Raw genomic sequence first — 17,968 nt, forward strand, 5'->3', positions numbered from 1 at the left:
GATAAATGAGACTTGTTGGAATTTCCCATCACCTTACCATCCACTGTCACATTTCATACATGTGCTTGCATGCGTGCATGTGTGTGTGTGTGCATGCATGTGCATGTGTGAGTGTGTGTGTGTGTAATTTGGAGCACACACGCACAGTTACATAGTGGAGATTAGACTGAACATGCAGTGTTGCAACCTACATTTTCAACCTCATGTTTTCCAGAAAGATTTAGAAAGTTCCTCTACAGGGGAACTGGGCATAGGACAGTGCCCTTCCCTCCCGGTCTTGAACCCTGCCATCTTACCTGAAGCCAACCAGGATGGCTGAGGCGATGACCAAGGCGGAGAAGGAAAGCGCGTACCCCACGGTGTAGATAATGTACAGTGACAGGAGCTGTTCCTCAGGGGAGTTCTGTGTACACAGAGGGACATGAGGATGTGTGCCCATCCGGTGGCCTCCTTTTCCCATATCCTTCATTCCAGGGTCCGAGGACTGAAGTGACCTGGGGCCCCACTTGGAATTCCAGATTCAAGAAGGAAAATGACTTTGGAAGTGGTCCAGGCACATTTATGACCTCGTCCGAGGTGAGCACACATCACCTTTGGCCAGAGAGCAGATGGTCAGAGTCACCAGAAGCAGGGGTGGGGGGTGGGGGTCGGGGGGAGACAGATGACATGACAACAGCCAGCCCCACCCAAAGCCTAGGGCCTCTGCTCCCATGAAGCAGAGACCTAGCTGCCCCTTTCCCGAGGCTCAGAACCCTCCAGCTCACTCTCTCCCCTCGCTTGGACTCTTCGCACTCCGACAGGTCCCTCCACGGCAGGCTGGAGTTGTCCTTATGTAGCCAGAGGCCCTCCGCTGTGCAGAACCGGTACACGTGGCCCTGAAGCACTGAGCAGGGACACACGGTGGCTGAGGCTCAGCCTAGCAATGAGCAGACCACCCAGTGTTGCCTTCTCCCTTCCTCTCCTGGGGACACCCTGCTCCATTGGAGCTGACTCTTCTGAGTTAGTAACAGGACACACTCGTGCGCACGCGCACACACACATGCACACACATACACGCACACACACACATGCACACGCACACACACATGCACACACATACACGCACACACACACAGACACCCCATAATGGACCAGGTACATGACAAGAGGACACCAAGGTTCTCAAGAGTCACCCAGCCACTCCCAGCTGCTCCTCCTAGCCACCCAAAGACACAGCTGAGTGAGTCCCCCGCTTTTAGGCAAGACAAATAGGCACAATGTCCTATTCCCCAGCCTGGAACCATACTATTGACAAGGTCTGGTGCTGAGCAGAAGGGGCCCTGCCAATCAGTCACCCTCAATGATTTCTGATCTTCCTGACTCAGTCCTTTGCCCTCCCGCGTTCTCTGGGGGATAGACAGCTTTAAGACCAAAGCTGGTACCAAACTCCTGAGAATGGAAGTAAAGCAACCTACCTACGGAACCCTAACCTGAGGAGGCATGGCCTGCCCTGGGAGGCCCAGTCTGAGGAGATTCAGACTTCCTTTCAAAGACCTCTAAAAGGAACAGAGTCTTAGCTGTTGCTTAGGGAACTTTCCCCTTCAAATAGGGAGACAAAGCTTGCTCCTGCAAGTAACCACTAGTCCTATGCTCAAGAAGGAAGCTGCTCTTTGAGAGACCTGCTTCTCTGCAAGAAGGTGGCAATTTGGGCCCTAACCTCATGCAGCTCCCAGAAAAGAACAGTGCCAAGGGAAATCCACAGGGACCCAACACCGTCTCCACAGAGCTGGGTGTGTGCTGTCACCTGTGTTCTTCGCATCCACTTGAATATCGGGGTGCTGGAGCAGTGCCCAGCATGCCCTACTGTCTAGGAGATGAGGGACAGGAGTGATTTTTGGCCCCAGACTCCACATGAGACCGGCAGAGTGTTCACTGGATCTAGAAAACGCCTCCCCCATCGCCTCTCTATGGGAGAACTTAAATCTTTCACCAGGGCCAAGGAGCAGGGGTGGGGGTCGGAGGACAAAGTGGTTAAAGGAATGGGAAATTAACACAGGACAGTGAGGAAGGCAGCCAAAGTCAGGGCCTGACCGTCGAAGATTTAAATTCTACAGACTAAACTCAAATCAGTGAGATGGACCAGCAGGTAGAGTTGTCTGCTACGAAGCCTGGTGTCCCGAGTTCAGTCTCTGGGACCCTGTGATAAGAAGAAAAGAACCAACATCTACAAAGCTGCCCTCTGACCTCCACGTGAGTGCTGTCACACGTGCCTCCCCTAAATAAGCAAATTAATGTAATACAAATATTTTAAAGACCAAACGACTTGAAGAGCCACCTATGGGCTGTGGGTGGCAGGCACTGTGGGTGGAAAGGCACAGGGAGAATACAGAAGTCACCAGGAGCCCTTGGTGGCCATGGCTGGTCAGTGTTAGAGGGGTGTCAGTAAGAATTAGTTAATATATGTACACAGCAGAGTGGCAGCTGCACCCTTGGGTGGCATGCCCAAGGAACTCCCACCTCCAGGGGGGCCTCTCAGTACAGAAATCCAATTTCCCAGCTGCTGAGACCATTGTTGTGTGCCAGGGAACCTTACTGTCCTGTGACAGCCCTCTTCCAGTGCAGTCATGTACCTGTCAATCAAGCCTTATTCTCAACAGCAGCAACCCTGCCACCCAGTTGCCCAGTGCGGGCAGCCTCACACCTTACCTCTTCTTTCTCTCTTCCCTTCATGAATAGGCACTAAAGCAGGGGTCCCATGTGAGGTGAAAGAAGTTATCAAAGTAAACCAGCTTTATAGTACCACTATGATTGTTAGAAGAGCCTCATGTGTGTGTGTATGTGTGTGTGTGTGTGTCTGTCTGTCTGTCTGTCTGAGTGTGTGTGTCTGTGTGTGTGTGCCTGTCTCTGTGTGCCTGTGTGTGTGTGTGTGTCTGTCTATGTGTCTATGTGTGTGTGTCTGTGGGTGTGTATGTCTGTGTGTCTGTGTGTCTGTCTCTGTGTGTATGTGTCTGTCTCTGTGTGTTGTATACATGCATGCATGTCCCTGAGACACATACATGTGAACATAAGTGCATATGTGCACGGAGGCCAGAAATTGATGGTGGATGTCAGGTGTCTCCCCAACAACCACCTTACATTTTGGACAGGATCTTTCACTGAACCCGGAGCTCCCTGACTGGGCTAGACTAGCTGACTGGCCAGCCCCGCCCCTGTGCAGGCACACCCCACCAGCCCAGCTTTTTGCACGCCCCTGGGGATCTAAACTCCTTTTGTTCATGCAGCAAGCCTTTGCCAACTAAGCCAGGTCCTCGGCCTGGAACCTGCACTTTTGGAGACTCTAACAAACCCCTAAGAGTCTGACGGCAGCACGTCCAGCAGCAAGGAGTGAGCTGAGCACAGGAACATCTCTAAGGAGTTTAAGAATGGCTGGGTACACGTAAAGGCAGCAGAGGGCACGCACACGGCCTCATTTTAGCATCTTGAAGGACCACCCTTGGGCCCCCAATTGCTTCTGTTATCTGGTGTATGGAAACTTAAATTTCTTTCTGGGAGTACAGGCTCCTGGTAGATAGCACACCTGTCTTTGGGCTGTAGATGCACCCCCAAGAATGGTGATGGGGACCTGAGCCAATTTTGTGGGAATGACACTGGTATCAGCCTGCTCCATAGGCTGTCTGTGTGGGAGGAAGTGGGGAGGGAGGGAGGGAGGGAGGGAGGGAGGGAAAAGGAAGCTTGGGAATGAGAAGAAGGGAGAAAACACAGCAGTAGACTCTTCCCAGAGCTGGCACAAACCCCAGCACACAGTAGGCACCATAACCTACAAGCACTGTGCACACAGTAGGCATTATGCCTTATATGTACCATGCACATAGTAGGCACTGTACCCTACATGCACTATGCATACAGTAGACACCATAACCTACATTCATTGTGCACACAGTAGGCACCATACCCTACATGCACTGGGAACACGGAAGCACTGTACCCTACATACACCGTACACACAGGAGACACAGGGCATGCACCATGCACACAGTAGGCACTGTACTCTACATGCACCTGGCACACAGGAAGAATTGTACCCTGCATACACTGTAAACATAGGAGACAAAAGACATGCACCAGGCACACAGTAGGCACCGTACCCTACCTGCACCAGGCACACAGGAAGCACCATACCCTATGTACATTGTGCACACAGGAGACACAGGACGTGCATACAATAGGTGCCGTACCCTACGTGCACAGCACACACTGGAGGCACCGTACTATTGGAGGCTTCTTTCCTACATGCATTGCACCTGTGGTCTCTGAGGACTATTTACCCACAGAATCAAGTTTTGAACACCATAGCAGCCTCACCAAGGAGGCATGGCTAACCCCATTTTACAGATGAAAACACTGAGCCTCTGAGAAGCCAAGAAGCTCAGGATCATGCAGATAGGAAGCAGGATTCTAGCTCCTTCTAAGATAGACAGGATTCAAACTCCCAGCTCTCTGCCTCTAGGATCTAAGCATTAGCAGCCAGAGTTGTGCCAAGAGTCAATTGTGGCCAGGTGCCATTTTCCTCTGTTCTTCCCCTGGGTTTGGATTCCCACACAGACCACGGTGGCCCCCAGACAGCCTGCATAGCTCTGGGCTCTGCTCGGGGCCAGCTTGGGGTTGGGGAGGCGATGTGTGCAAGGATGTGTGCCTTCCTGGCTTAGAGTCAAGAGATCACTGTGTCCCAGCGAAGCCCAGGCAGCAAGTTAATCTGTCAGTTAGCCCTCATTAACATCAAATATTAAAAGCCACATCTGGGTCCTGGCTGAGCCCATGGTCCCCAAATGCCCTTCTTGGCCGGAGGTGGGTGGTCTGGGCAAAGCCCTGCTTATCAGTTCAGCTTTATCTGGCCTGTGAGGAGCTGGCCAATCACAGCCATAGGCTTGGCTTGGTCTAGTCAATAGAAGGAGACAACCAGGCGGCCGCATGCCAGGAGGCCCAGGGATATTTCATTAAGTCAGACCCTGGTGCTGGAAATAAAACCCCCAATTAAACACTTCGCCTCCCGGAAGCTGCCACGGCGTCTGTAATCAAGCTAACAGCCGCCCTTCCACGTGGATGGCGGGCACTCAACGCTGTGGAGAGCTGCTAGCTCCTGCACCCTGGCAACAGAGATGGCTGGCAAGGACCAGAGGGGCCCCATTTCACAGATGGAGATGCAGAGGCTCAGAGAGCCTGGCACCTCTCCCCGTATGTGACAGGATGGGGTAGGGTAGCAATGAGGGGGTCAGCTCCGGGTGGGGGCGCTGAGAAGCTTGGAGCATCAGGACTTAGGAAGAAGCCGGGTTATGAAGTCCAGATTCAAGTGTGAATCCTGGTGCCACTCTAGGTCAGCCATGGCACTTGGGGGTGGGGTGGGGCGGGGTGGTACATCACTTCCCCGGCTCCCAGAGTCCCTCACCTATAAAATGGAAGCCATTCTGAGAAGCATGTTTAGGAACTGTCTGGCACACACACAGTCCCAGTGGGGGCCTCACTACCCCCCCCAGCTTTACAAGGCGAGAACTCCTGTCTCCCCTTGGTAACCCCGGCCCGCTCTAAAAGCTCCCAGGCAGGCTCCACATTGCACAGGGGAGGCGACCTGTCAGAGGCTCTAAGAATTGCGAGTGATAGGCTATTTTAAAAGCATTTTATGGCCCCCATATAATTAGAGTTAAGCTAACAAACAGGTAGGAACCTGGAGAGGGCCGGCTAATGAGCCTGGGATGATGTAAAGCAGCGGATCCCTGCTGGAGAGTAAATGGGGCTGCCATAAGGCCCGGAGACAGCCGACACACAGACCGCATCGTCTTGTCTCTCGTGGACCAGACTCTTCCTCCCTACGCCGTTATCTTGGTACTCATCCGGTCTTTCGACACTACCTGGAGTCCCAAGTCCATGACGGAAAAAGGATCAGACTGCAAGGTTTTCCTGGGACACTGTGCAGCACCTCTGAGGCCTGAGGTCTTGGCCCTGTGTCTGAGGTGCCCCCTAAGCACTCACCTTCCTCCTCTCGTGCCTATGCCCGTCCTCCCTGCCTGGCCCCAATGTCACCTGTCCTGATGTCTCTGACTTCCCCCACCTGCCTCTGCTTGGACCATAAAGTTGACCCCCTCCCCCCTCCAGCTCCATGCAGCTCCCCTGCGTATGTCACACAAACATGCTCCTAGCTCCTGACGAGGACTTAGCTCAGCCACGGCCATTGGTTTGAATTTGGTTCTACGTGAGGCCACCCGCCCCTCTGTCTTGCTCTGAACCCCAGAAGGCTCACTCCTTCTATGTGGTACCGCACAACTCTTGCCCCTTTCCATTACTGGGTTTGGTCAACAGGCGACAACCGGCACAGGACACTAGGATGGGAAAGAACCCGGGCATCACTCTCTCACCTCTACCCTGCTGGAGTCTGGGGCTCTGGCTACAACGTTGCCCCTTCTTGGCCTCTGAAGCCTAACTCCAGCCATCTTGGGCACCTCTGGCCCCAAGCCTACTCCCTTCTTCTACTCAAGCCTTTCGGGGTGCTGAGCTCTGTCCATTATATTCCTTTCATATCCCCCACTGGGCATGTTTTCTAGAGGACCCCCCCCTTGCCAAGACAAGGCCCCACCTGCCATCTCCTTGTCCCCAGCACATGCTGTGAGGCCTCTCCACTAGCTGCTCCCTGTCGCAGACTAAGAATGCTCCAGAGACGTCCCTTTCCTCATCCCTCACAGCGCTGGGCGAGGTTAGGGAGCCCCTCTGGTACAGTGACAGCATCATGTGAGTCCAGTGGGTGCCTCTGTGGGTCTCCAAGTCAAGAGAGGGAGGCAGGGTTGGTGATCTGGGTGTCAAAGAAGGTGGGAGGAGTAAATTAGCCTGGTGAGACGGGAGGGAAGGTGGCTGGCAGGGGGCCTGTGCAGAGGCCGTTATCTTCATGGAGAAAGCAATAAAACCGTGTTCGCTCATAAACGGGCACCACCAGGACCTATTTCCTGCTCAAATAAAATTAAAGGTGATGGATGGAGCAGCAAGCGCGGGCAGAGCTGGGGGCGCTTGGTGCTGAGTGATAGGCTCTGTCCCACGCCTGGCTCCCTGGGGTCTAGGGGCTCAGCCTGCCCGAGCAGAGGTCCCAAATCTTTGAGGCAGCGAACGTGTGTGCCACGCGGGAAGGTGCCAAGGCACGTAGGGCAAGTGGGAACAAAATGAATGGAGACTTGTTTTTCCCCCTGAGGATCTCCAATCCCCTCCCAACGGCATCACTGGGTTTTATCCCAGCCCCTGAGTGCGCATACAAACCGGAGCACAGAGAGGTCTAGGAACCACTCCCGACCACACAGCCACCCGGGCCATCAACAAGCAGAGCCACGGGACTGCATGGCTCAGAGGGGAAGGGCAGGATCCCACTGCCCTTAACGTGTGTCCAGCCAGTCAGTGGAGGTCATTCAGACCACTCACCTGTCCCCAGACCCAGTGCCACATGCAGGCAGGCATGCACACGCACCGGCTCCCCAGGAAGCCTGGCTCAGCAATTAAACAGTGAAGTGCAGAGACTAACCCAGCCTTCTGGACTGATGCCCAGGTCTGCCAAGCCAGCTAACTGTGTGCCTTGGAAAAGCCATGTCATATCTCTGTACGTCAGCGTCCTCATCAATAGAGAGAATAGGAGTAATTGCTTCAGAGAGCTATAGGCAGCGCCGAATGAGTGCCTTGCCTGTCAACAGGCAAAGGGTGCGGAGGAATTCTGAGTGACAGGGCCACCGAGCCACTCGGAGCCTGCCTCTTTTAGGCTCCGGATAGCTCTGAATAGCTCAGGAGAGATGGGTAGGGCCTGGCTAGAAGACCTGCCTAGGTCTCGTCAGACCATACTTCATCCTGAAGAGAAGTCTGTGTCTGGTCTGCCAGCCCATGTCCTCCAAGAAGCATGTGCTGGGGACACTTGAGAATGGCAGATCCCTAGGGTGTGCTGACAAGGCAGTCTAGTCAGGGTGGACGTTCTCTGAGACCCACCCAAGGCCCACCTTTTCTACAAGGAGGGCCATACTTGTGGATGCAAATAAAATTGTACATAAAATTGTACCTGCACATATGTGAAAACACACACACACACACACACACACACACACACACACACACACACACACCTTTCCTCCCCTTGTGGACACTGGGATTCCTTGCAGCAAGAATGCTTGTCTCTGTTAACCCCTATGGAGCCTCAGCAAGGAGACTAGGATGGAGCAATAGCCATGGAAATTACCACTGCAGTCATGAGCACCCTGGCCCTTTGCGGGGCTCTGTGGGGAGTGACTCTCCTACCCACCCAATCATACCTTTCCCAGTGTAGAGTGTCCCCTGCAGGCTGGACCAGGACTGAGGGACCAGCCCACCATGCCCTGGAGCATAGTTCTCTGTGATCCTTTAAAAGACTCTCTCTCTCTTTCTCTTTCTCTCTCTCTCCTCTCTCTCTCCTCTCTCTCTCTCTCTCTCTCTCTCTCTCTCTCTCTCTCTCTCTCTCTCTCTCTCTCTCTCTTACACACACACACACACACACTCACATGCATTCACACACCAGGCAGAGGCACCCTCTAGGTCCCTTCTTCCTGTCCCCGCCCCATGGTCCGTTCCTCCCTCCTGCCCCTTTGCTGACCAGGAGGGTCTCATTCCTGCTTTAAGTCATATTCCACCTCTGCCTGCACACCCCTCAGACTCAGGACACCTCGGGCAGTTCTGACTCCTGTCATTGCTAGCTATCCAACCCCAAGACCAAAAGCAGGTGGGCTACCCTCCAGGAGGCCTGAGGACACTTTCAGTACAGGATCTGGGTCCCAAAGGAAGGGAGGTCATGTCCCATTCTCCTCCAGAGTCCTGGGGACAGAGAAGGGACACACTCACCACTGCTGGCCCAGGGCAGGTACCAGGGGCAGCTGACATTCACGAAGGAACCTGGGGGCCCATCTGGCCAGCAGGCATAGTCATCAAAGGTTCGGTTGCAGAAGAGGCCTGTAGAAACAGCAGAGCCATCTCTGAGTCCCAAGCTGTCATTTATCCTTCTTTCCTACCTCCTCCCCAACCACTGGAAGCTGCACCCCCCAAACCTCAGTTGAGTGTTCACTGCATGCTGAGCACTCTCCCCATGAGGCTCACTGCATGCTGAGCACTCTCCCTCATTGGGCTCACTGCATGCTGAGCTCTCTCCCTCATTGGGCTCACTGCATGCTGAGCACTCTCCCCATGGGGCTCACTGCATGCTGAGCACTCTCCCCATGGGGCTCACTGCATGCTGAGCACTCTCCCTCTCCCCATGGTGTTCACTGGTTGCTGAGCACTCTCCTCATGGGCTCATTGGATGATGAGCACTCTCCCCTCAGAGCAGGGACCAAGGAAAGACACCTTATGCATGCATCAGGGGCAGGACCTTTAAGCAGATTCCTTCACAACTCTATGCTGTCCTCTGTGGAATGGAGGTATGCCCTGGTCCACGGAACTTTGCTATAGCATATGCTATATAGAAGAAGCTATATAGTAAGGGCTCAACAGATCGCTCCTATAAGGCATTTTTGAGCTGTTCTTCACAGATGGGAGGGAAACGTTGGCCCATGAGGCTGAGGAGACCTTCCCCAGGTCACTGATATGTCAGAGATAGGATTTGAACCCAAGCCTAACTGGCTCCAATGCTGTGATCTGTAAACCATCTTATAACCCTCCCCCAAAGATTGACTCCCATTGGTTCAGTTGGTGGAATGCTTGTCTAGCATGCATAAGGCCCTACATTCAGCCCCCAGCACTGCATAAGCCAGGCGTGATGGTATATAGGCACATAACACCAATGCTTGGAAGGTAGAGGCAGGGTGACCAGAAGTTCAAAATCGTCCATGGCTACATAGCGAGATGGAAGCTAGCCTGGGCTACGTGAGCTCTTGTCTCAAAAAATAAAGATTGATTTGTATAAATGTCTATGTTGGGCCCTCAGTCTATGCACAATTAAGGAGGAGCTGAGGAGAACACTAAACGGACAGTGGGGTACCTGCCCTGGGGGTAAAGACAGCAATAAAGCATTCTCACAAAGCTTCCTGAGAGAAGACAGGTGGGAAGGGGGCTGGAAAGCGCTTCAGGGAAGATGTAACGTGGTCCCTGGGACAGAGCCCCAGGCAGCTAGCATTCCAGAGAGACAAGCAACACCAGCTCTGGACTTGGGGTGAGGAGAGCCTCCCCTGGAGCTGCGCGGGGCGTACAGGCGTGAGGGCTCATCCGGACTCACCTGTGGCCAGAAGCGGTGTTTCCGTGAGGAAATGCTGGCACTGGCGTCGGTATTCTCGCCATTTCTGCACCGTCTCCGAGAGGGACACCGTGGCACCCTACAAGGGAAAACAGAAATGGAGACCCTGTGGTTCTAGCAGCCCCTTCCACTCCCCCATCCTCCTGGTCTCTTAATCTCTAGTGGAACAAAGCCCACTGGGAACTTCTGGAAGGGAAGAGAGAAGTGACTGTCACTTTGGGGGATCCAGGCAGGGCCTTTTGTGTCTTTATTCCGCCCAGGGGACTGTGCAAGGCCAACATGTACGAAGTACCCAGCAAGTGTCTAACAGATTAATGCCTGAGGAGGTGGGGTGAAGGAGAGTGCAGAGGGAGAATATGTGACTCATTCATGGTCCCATCTGCCCTTCATCTACCCTCAGCAAGGAGAGACTTCCTGAGGGACAGGGCTGCATCACAGCCTGGGGCTCCTCCCCTCCTGATGTCTGGCCATGCAGACTGCCTGGAGATGTCTTGCTTCCAACTGTTCTAGAAGAGTCAAGAGAAGACTCCATCAAAGGCACAGGACATCTTGGGAAGCAGAGCCAAGGCCAGTAGGCAGATCCACCTAGTTCAGTGGCTAACCTCCAGCACCCGAGGACACAGGATGTGGTCTCACTGAGGGCTTAATATCACCCACTCCTCCTGCAAGACTCGGTCGCTGCCCTAGGAATGGAAGACCCTCCCTCCCCACAGCCTCTTCCAGTACAACACAGATCTGATATTCAGCCTGCTTCTATATCCCAGGGGATGCTGAGGGCAGGGCGAAGACAGAAAATTTCCAGAACACTTGAGTTTACCTGCACTGGGAGATGGCCTCCTACCTGTGAGGGAAGGCTGGGAGCCTAAGTAAGTATAACAGCCCTGGCCTTTGAGAGTGTGCCACTAACAAATCCACTGAGCACATCCCCTCTGCATATTTCTGAGTGTTTCCTTTGAGCTGTAATGCTTTTTAATTTGTCCCACAAACATCCTTAAAGATTAAAAATATTACCCACTTAGAAGTGATAGATGTCAAAATGATCAGAGAGCCCCTTGTTGGGATTTATACACAAGGAAATTCTCACATGAGTGTGCATATGTGCATGTGTGCACAGGAGAGAGAGACGGGGGTGGGGGGACAGAGACAGAGAGAGACAGAGAGAGACAGAGAGAGAGAGAGAGAGAGAGAGAGAGAGAGAGAGAGGTGCCACAGCGTGCAGAGTGTATGTGGAGGTCAGGTGGCAGCCAGTGGAAGTCAGTTCTCTCATTCAATCATGTGGGATCCTGAGGATTGAACTCATATTGTCAGACGTGGCAGCAAGCACCCTGAGAGCCATTTCTTTAGCCTAGAAGTTTATTTTTCTGAAACCACAAGTTACACACAGGTGATGAAATGAAAAGTCTAATTTCCAAATGCCTTGGGCCCCTGAGTCCTAGTCACGCCCCCACCCTGACACACATACACACACACACACACACACACACACACACACACACACACCAGATCTGATTTCTGGGTGAGCCTGCCCTGGTTTAAGCAGAGTCCTAGTTCACATGACATCACCACAGAACAACGCACAGTGACATGTGCTTGTTCCTAGTGACATGGAAAGTTCCAGAAGCAAGGGGGGGTGGTGTCAAGCTTGCTCTGAATGCCACCAACATCTCTGGAGTGAGTGTGCTGGTGAGGCTGCCCTGAAGGACAGGTTCTTCTGAGAGCAAAGGTCAGCAGTATTTGCTTGGAGAATAAAGAAAAGGAAATCAAATGTGCCAGCAGCCAAGGTGGATTGTGCTTGGAGCCATTCCTGCGGGGTGGCAGATTCATCGGACTAAGTCAGGGAGGATTGGTGCCACCTCCCTCCCTTCCTTTTCTGCTTCCCTCCTCCTCTCTTCTCACTGTCCTGAAGGCAGTGGGGCAGGTGAGGGCGGGCAGCAGCAAGGCAAGGAATCCCCCACAATGTCCGTTCTGAGTGGAACAAGTAGCAGAAGGCAAGGTCACTGCTGGGAACTGAGGCAGCAGGTGCGTCTAGCCAGGGAGTGAGGAGGGCCGAGAATACAGCAGCTGGGGAGGGGCTGGTGGCCAGAGACAGGACCTTGATGGCCAGCCACCATGGGGAGCATCATCAAAGATACGTTGACAGTGACTAAGAGCGGAGGGAAGACATGAAACTTAACTTCCCATCTGGGGTTCTGTTGGGACTTGGCCTTGTCTCCCCCTAAAGCCATAGAGTGCCAAGGTTAGACAGGAGAGGAGACAGGAGAGATTTGGAGACTACGCTGAGAGTCTTCAGGCTGTATGAGGTTGGGTAGACTGTTCTGCAGGACAAATGACGTAAGGAGGCAGTGGGGGTAAGAGCTCAGGAAGTGGTCGGGGCAGGTCTCAGTGTTGATCTGAAGAGTCATCTGGGGCCTGAGAGGTACAGGAAGGGAAAATGGAGGCTGGCCTAGCAAGGAAGATGGGCATTTCAACAGGAAGGCACAGTAGGGACAAAAACATAGAGCCGGATGGAAAATGGCTCTGTCCATATGGTGTGCTCTGCAAACCCATGGAAGTCTAAATCCTCACACCCAGAGCCCAGGTGAAAAGCTGGTGGCACATGCTTTTAATCTCAGAGCTGGGAAGGTGGGGGGGGGGGGGGAAGGGGACAGGAGGATCTCTGAGGCCCCGCTGGTTAACATGATAACCAAGCCCCAGGTCCCAGAGGCAGAAAACCCACCTCAGAAGCAAAGCCAAATAAACCAAAAGGCATAATACATATGGTTCTTGAGGATCAACACTCAGGTTTGACCCATGTCCCCCACATGCATGCACACATGTATGAATGCACGTATGCCCACAACACATATACCACACATATGTACATACATGCTCATCCACAGAGACGCCCAAGACAATTTCTGGGGCAAAAAGAATGCTGGGAGTGACAGATAGGAAGCTCTGATCTGAGACAAGCCTTGTTGAAGTCGGGGCCACTGAGTGCCACAGACCCTGGGACCCAGGTGGCAAAGCAGTGAATGGCCCTCGTTTGGGGGTTAGATCTGCACTTGATCCCGCAGCTTTCCCCTAAGTTGGGCCTGTGACCTTGTGCAAGCCTTCACTTCTAACCTCAGCTTGCCTGTGTGACAAAAGGGACCAACAAGAGTCCATGCCTGGAAGACTGTGCCGACTAAGCTACAGCTTACAGTGACCCCTGGCAGGTGGGAGAGGCTGTCAGAGCCTTGGTTCGGAGGATTTCCTCTGTTTAGAAGACAGACTGGTACCCCGAGGCTGGCTTCCTGGATTTAGGGAGAGTCTTCCTTCTAAATTCAATAAACTGCCAGGAGGGAGAAATTAGCATGGCTGTCCCAGGGTGGTGACAATGGTTAGAACAGGTTAGAAGCCGCAGGGGGCAGAAGGACAGCCTAGCATTTCCTAGGACCAGCAGCTCCAGGGTATTGGGGCAGGGAGGAGGTAAGTGAGGACAATGCCCAGGTCGAGGGGACAGTAAGGAGGGGACACCCCCAGGAGAAGAGGCAAGAGCTGGAGAATAGACCACTAAGGGGTTTGCAGCCTGCACGGTGCTCCCATCTGCTCGGTGCACAATCTGCACCGCAGCACAGGCCGTCCTCCACGGGCTCCACATAAGCGTGTGCACCAGGGTTGTTTCTTTTCTGGAAATCATTTGGGTTGAGGGGTAGGAGAAAAAGGAGGCCAGTCTCTTCTTACTACTGGGGAAGGGAGGAGGAAGGTGCGGCCCCTCAGAAGGATCAAACAGGGCTTCGAAGACAGTTTCTAGAAGCCCCAACCAGGTACAGCTCTGCAGATTCCCTGCCATTTCCTCCTGGAACACCGCACTTTTCTTCTCTCTGGTCCCCTCTCTGAGCCTGGATCACACTTCCCGTTGCTGAGTCCTATGGTTTTGTGTCCCTGTTTTGTTTTCTTAAGATCATTCCTGAGATAGCTGACCAGCCAGGGCAAGGCAAGGTACAGGCAACTTCTCTCAGACTCAGGTAACCGCTCAGAGGCACACTGTCACACACAGTCCCCCCTCACACCGTCAGGGATGTTTCCAGCACTGAGACCCTGACCTTGAGTCCCCTGTCCCCCACACCATCACACACAGACCATCGGGCACACAGGCACATGCTGAAACACTTACCAATACACACACACACACACACACACACACACACACACAATCACACATATAAACACTGTAAGAAGCTCAGCACCTCTCCCCTACATGGGCACATACAAGCAGATCCCCATCCACTTGCCAGGCTGTAACATACAACCCCATACCCTCCCCCCCAAAACACAGTATAACAGGCAGGATACCAGCACGCACACAAAACACTACACCACACCGCACACTTGGACACGTTATTACATGTTGATAGGTTGTTGCTCATACGTGGAGACTCCCATCCAGACTGTCACACAAACAGTCCCCAAGAAACACATAGTGAAACAGGGGTTCGTACACCTTGTACACCTATCTCCCAATCTATCTCTGTCTCCTCATATGCATCTCTGTAATATACCACACACACACACACACACACACACACACACACACACACACACACACACACACAGGAATTTGCCAAAGGACAGGTGCAGTAAATGAAGGACCTGTTTTTCCTCAGCGCCAGGCACTGGGGGCCAGGATGTGGTTTCTTGGCTGCTCCTGGACAGCCCTGTGCTGGGTCTCCGTGTCTGGAAGGAAGCCCAGCTAGGGACAAAGTCCACCCAGACCAAGCTGTGGCCTCAGCCTCCATCGCCCTTTGCTGGAGTGCAGAGGCCGGGGGGCTTCCAACAATCCTGCTCCAGGCTCTACTCTGCAGCCTAGGGCAACACACCAGGTTCCAAAGGACAGCTCCCCCAGGGCCTCGAGCTTTGGTGTCCCCTTGGTGTCCCCCTCCACCCATTCATGTCAGATGCTGCAATCTCTGTTTCACCCTTAGGGAAACTGGGGGTTTGGGACCCTGGAGGGTCCTGCTGAAGAGTTCCAGAGAAGCTCAGACCTGACCTCAGAACCCAGCTGCATCTGGTTGGCAGGTCAAATGTCAAGGGCCTGCTTGCCTCTCAGGAGCCCAGCTCCATGGGGAGAAAGAAAGCAGAAAGAGGAGTAGTCCCTTGCACCCTGGAGTAGGAGGTCTGCAAAAGTCAGTCCAGCCATCCCCCCATCCTGCAAGGAAGAAACTTCTGGCCTCACCAGACCTGCTCCCTCAGCCTTCATGGCCTCCAAAAGGAAGCAGTAAGCCAAGAACTGGGCTTCCTTCACTCTTGCCTTCCCTGTGCCTGAGCTGCTGGATCGCATTGCCTAGGGAACCCTGTTTCTAAGCACTTACCCCACCGCCAGAGCCATGAAGGGGGACGTTGTAATCTCGCTGACCTCACAGACAGAAACTAAAACACGAAATTTATTTTTGGGTCTTCTGAGTGTCCATGAGGTTGTGTCGTAATTACTGCACTCTAACCTCGAAGCGGCCTGGTCACACACACACCTCTGTGGCTGCTGGAGATTGTCAGTACCCCCCCCCTATAACAAGGGCACCCCATCAAAAGCTCCACTGTGTCTCTTCAGTGCCTGCATTTTCTGCCACCCGGGTGCTGTTACGCACCAGGGCTGGAGTGAGATGACGTGGAGGAGGTCCAAGGAGCCTGCCACTGGGGAAGGGGGATTTGCAGGAGAAGACAGGCAGGCCCCAAGTTTGACTCTTCCCTCAATCCCAACCTGATCTGCAAATGTGGCCTGCAGCAGCCTTGAGCCAGGAGGTTCACCCGCCTTCCCCCCCCACCTTCCCGGCTCACAGAACTCAGCAGTGGATCTGCGGTGGTGGCTCTGGAAAGAACCCAATGTCACCAGGAAAGCCATGGCCTACGGGGAGGGGGGGGGGCGCGGGCGGCAGGGGGGGAGAAACAGTGATGAAGGTGCCAGGGATTTGGGGAAGGTGTCTCTTGGGGTCGGCTGGCCCTGGAGAACAGGGAGAGGAGTAGCCTGGGATTTGGGAGCGCTAACAATGCTGCCACCTTCCTTGGGAGACACCTCTGCCCACAACTGGGTTCTCAGCCAGAGGTACGGTCTGCACACCCCCGCCCCAGTTCAGACCAAGTCAAGCGTGTGTAGGCCCGCTCCCTAAAGGTTTCAGTCCTTTAGGTCTGCCTGTGGACACAGGAGATGATGGGACAAAGTGTTCTCTTATATAGGACACTGCCCAAGCCTGGGGCCTCTTCTACTCAGGGGTGTCCTGGCACGTTTGAACAACTGCCTTCCCAACAAGGAGCTGACCATCATGGCCAGGGCAGGAGTCTGGGGCAGGGCACACAGGCAGGTCAGTGAGAGCCTGAGAAGAATCCACCCAAGTCCAACTGCAACCTATCCTTTGGTGACACCAAGGAGGTAGGATGTTCCTGAGGGTCCCAGTGTGCTTTCTGGTGGGTTACTGATCAGCGGGGGACCAGACTGGATGTTAGCAGACTGTGTGAGAGGGCTTATCTGATTGGGAAGGGTCGAGGGAACCTGCTGCATGCTTGCTGCAGAGGCTGGGGTGGGGGGTGGTAAGCCAGTGCCACCTGGGAGGTCATCAGGAAGGACAACAAGCTGTCACCGGCAGGGTCCCTTGGGCTATGAGTCAAAGACTGTGATGAGGGGCCAATGACGGGGGAGAAGGAGCTAGGTTTCCAGGCCCTCTCAGCCTTCTAGAGCGTCCTGAGTAATGCACCCCCCGACACACACACACACACACACACACACACACACACACACACACACACACACACACACACACACAAGACCTGAGTACAGGGGGAAGCGCCAAGAGCCAATGGGTTTGGCAAAAGGAGTTGGGAAAGTGGTAGAAGGACAAAGATGCTTAGCGGAAGTCAGAGCAGGGCAAGGCAAATGCGGGGCAGCTGGTGCCCTGGCAGTGGAGCTGTGGCCCAAAAGTGGGGTGCCTCCTCACGATGAGGGTAGTCACCCGGTGTCCAACCCCAGCTGAGCTCCCCAACTCCTTTCTCCCCTGAGCCTTGCACTTCCCCTGTCTGGGGTCCCAGAGTTTCGCTCAAGTCCAAGGGCCCTTCCGCTAGCTCCTGCGCCCGCAGAACACCGCAGCGTCCCCCTCCCATTTGTCTCCGGGGTCCCCGGGGCTCACCTGGGGGCGGGGGCCGGCCCTGCCCACCGCCCCGAACAGCAGGAGCGCCAGGCGCAGCAGGCTAGGGGTGCTAGCCATGGCGGGGCGCTCAGGACTGGGTCATAGCTGCCACCTGCGGAACCGCGCACCGCGACTGATCCCTGCCGGGCTGCGGGGGAGGAGCCGGTGTGGGACCGCCCCGCCCGCCCGCAGGAGGGATCGGGCGGGGTCCCTGTCGTCTTCCGCCGGTGTCTCGGGAGGCTGGGGGGGTCAGACAAGCAGCCTGCGTCCCGGGCCAGCGGGTGCTCCGCGCTGCGCTTCTCACAGGCGCCACTCAGGTTTAAGAACCGCAGGAGTGGAGCCACCAGCTCTGAGCGCCCGCGGTGCGTGCGCCTGGCCAGCTCGCTGCGACCAGTGGGGCCCGCCTCCCACCCCCGCACCCCAATCTCCTTCAGGCTCCCCCTCAACTAGGAAAAGCCACGCCCCCACCGAGTCAGTGCTTTAAAAAGGAAACTGAGGCCTGAGAGGTGTAGGGTTGGACAAGGTCACAGTGTTTATCAGACTTCTCCTAGGAAGTGTATCCTACACGTTGCCAGTGACTAGG

The 17,968-nt window shown here is 54.4% G+C and overlaps 1 protein-coding gene across 2 annotated transcripts in view; it reads right to left on the reverse strand.

Moving 5' to 3' along the window:
• GLP1R (glucagon like peptide 1 receptor) overlaps positions 1-17,670 on the reverse strand; it is a 40,491-nt gene extending 22,821 nt beyond the window's left edge. For both annotated transcript variants that reach the window (XR_014773816.1, XM_084754006.1), the window contains exons 1-5: positions 17,386-17,670; positions 10,232-10,328; positions 8,866-8,973; positions 765-883; positions 297-403 (exon numbers count right to left, since the gene is read on the reverse strand). Coding sequence is in view for 1 of the 2 variants with exons in the window: in XM_084754006.1 (XP_084610132.1) it covers positions 297-403; positions 765-883; positions 8,866-8,973; positions 10,232-10,328; positions 17,386-17,463 (509 nt within the window). In the remaining variant the exon portion in view is untranslated. The remainder of the gene's footprint in view (positions 1-296; positions 404-764; positions 884-8,865; positions 8,974-10,231; positions 10,329-17,385) is intronic.
• Between the last annotated feature and the right edge of the window lie 298 nt (positions 17,671-17,968).

This window comes from Acomys minous (assembly GCF_964271855.1).
Source record: "Acomys minous genome assembly, chromosome: 13".
Taxonomy (NCBI): Eukaryota; Metazoa; Chordata; class Mammalia; order Rodentia; family Muridae; genus Acomys; species Acomys minous.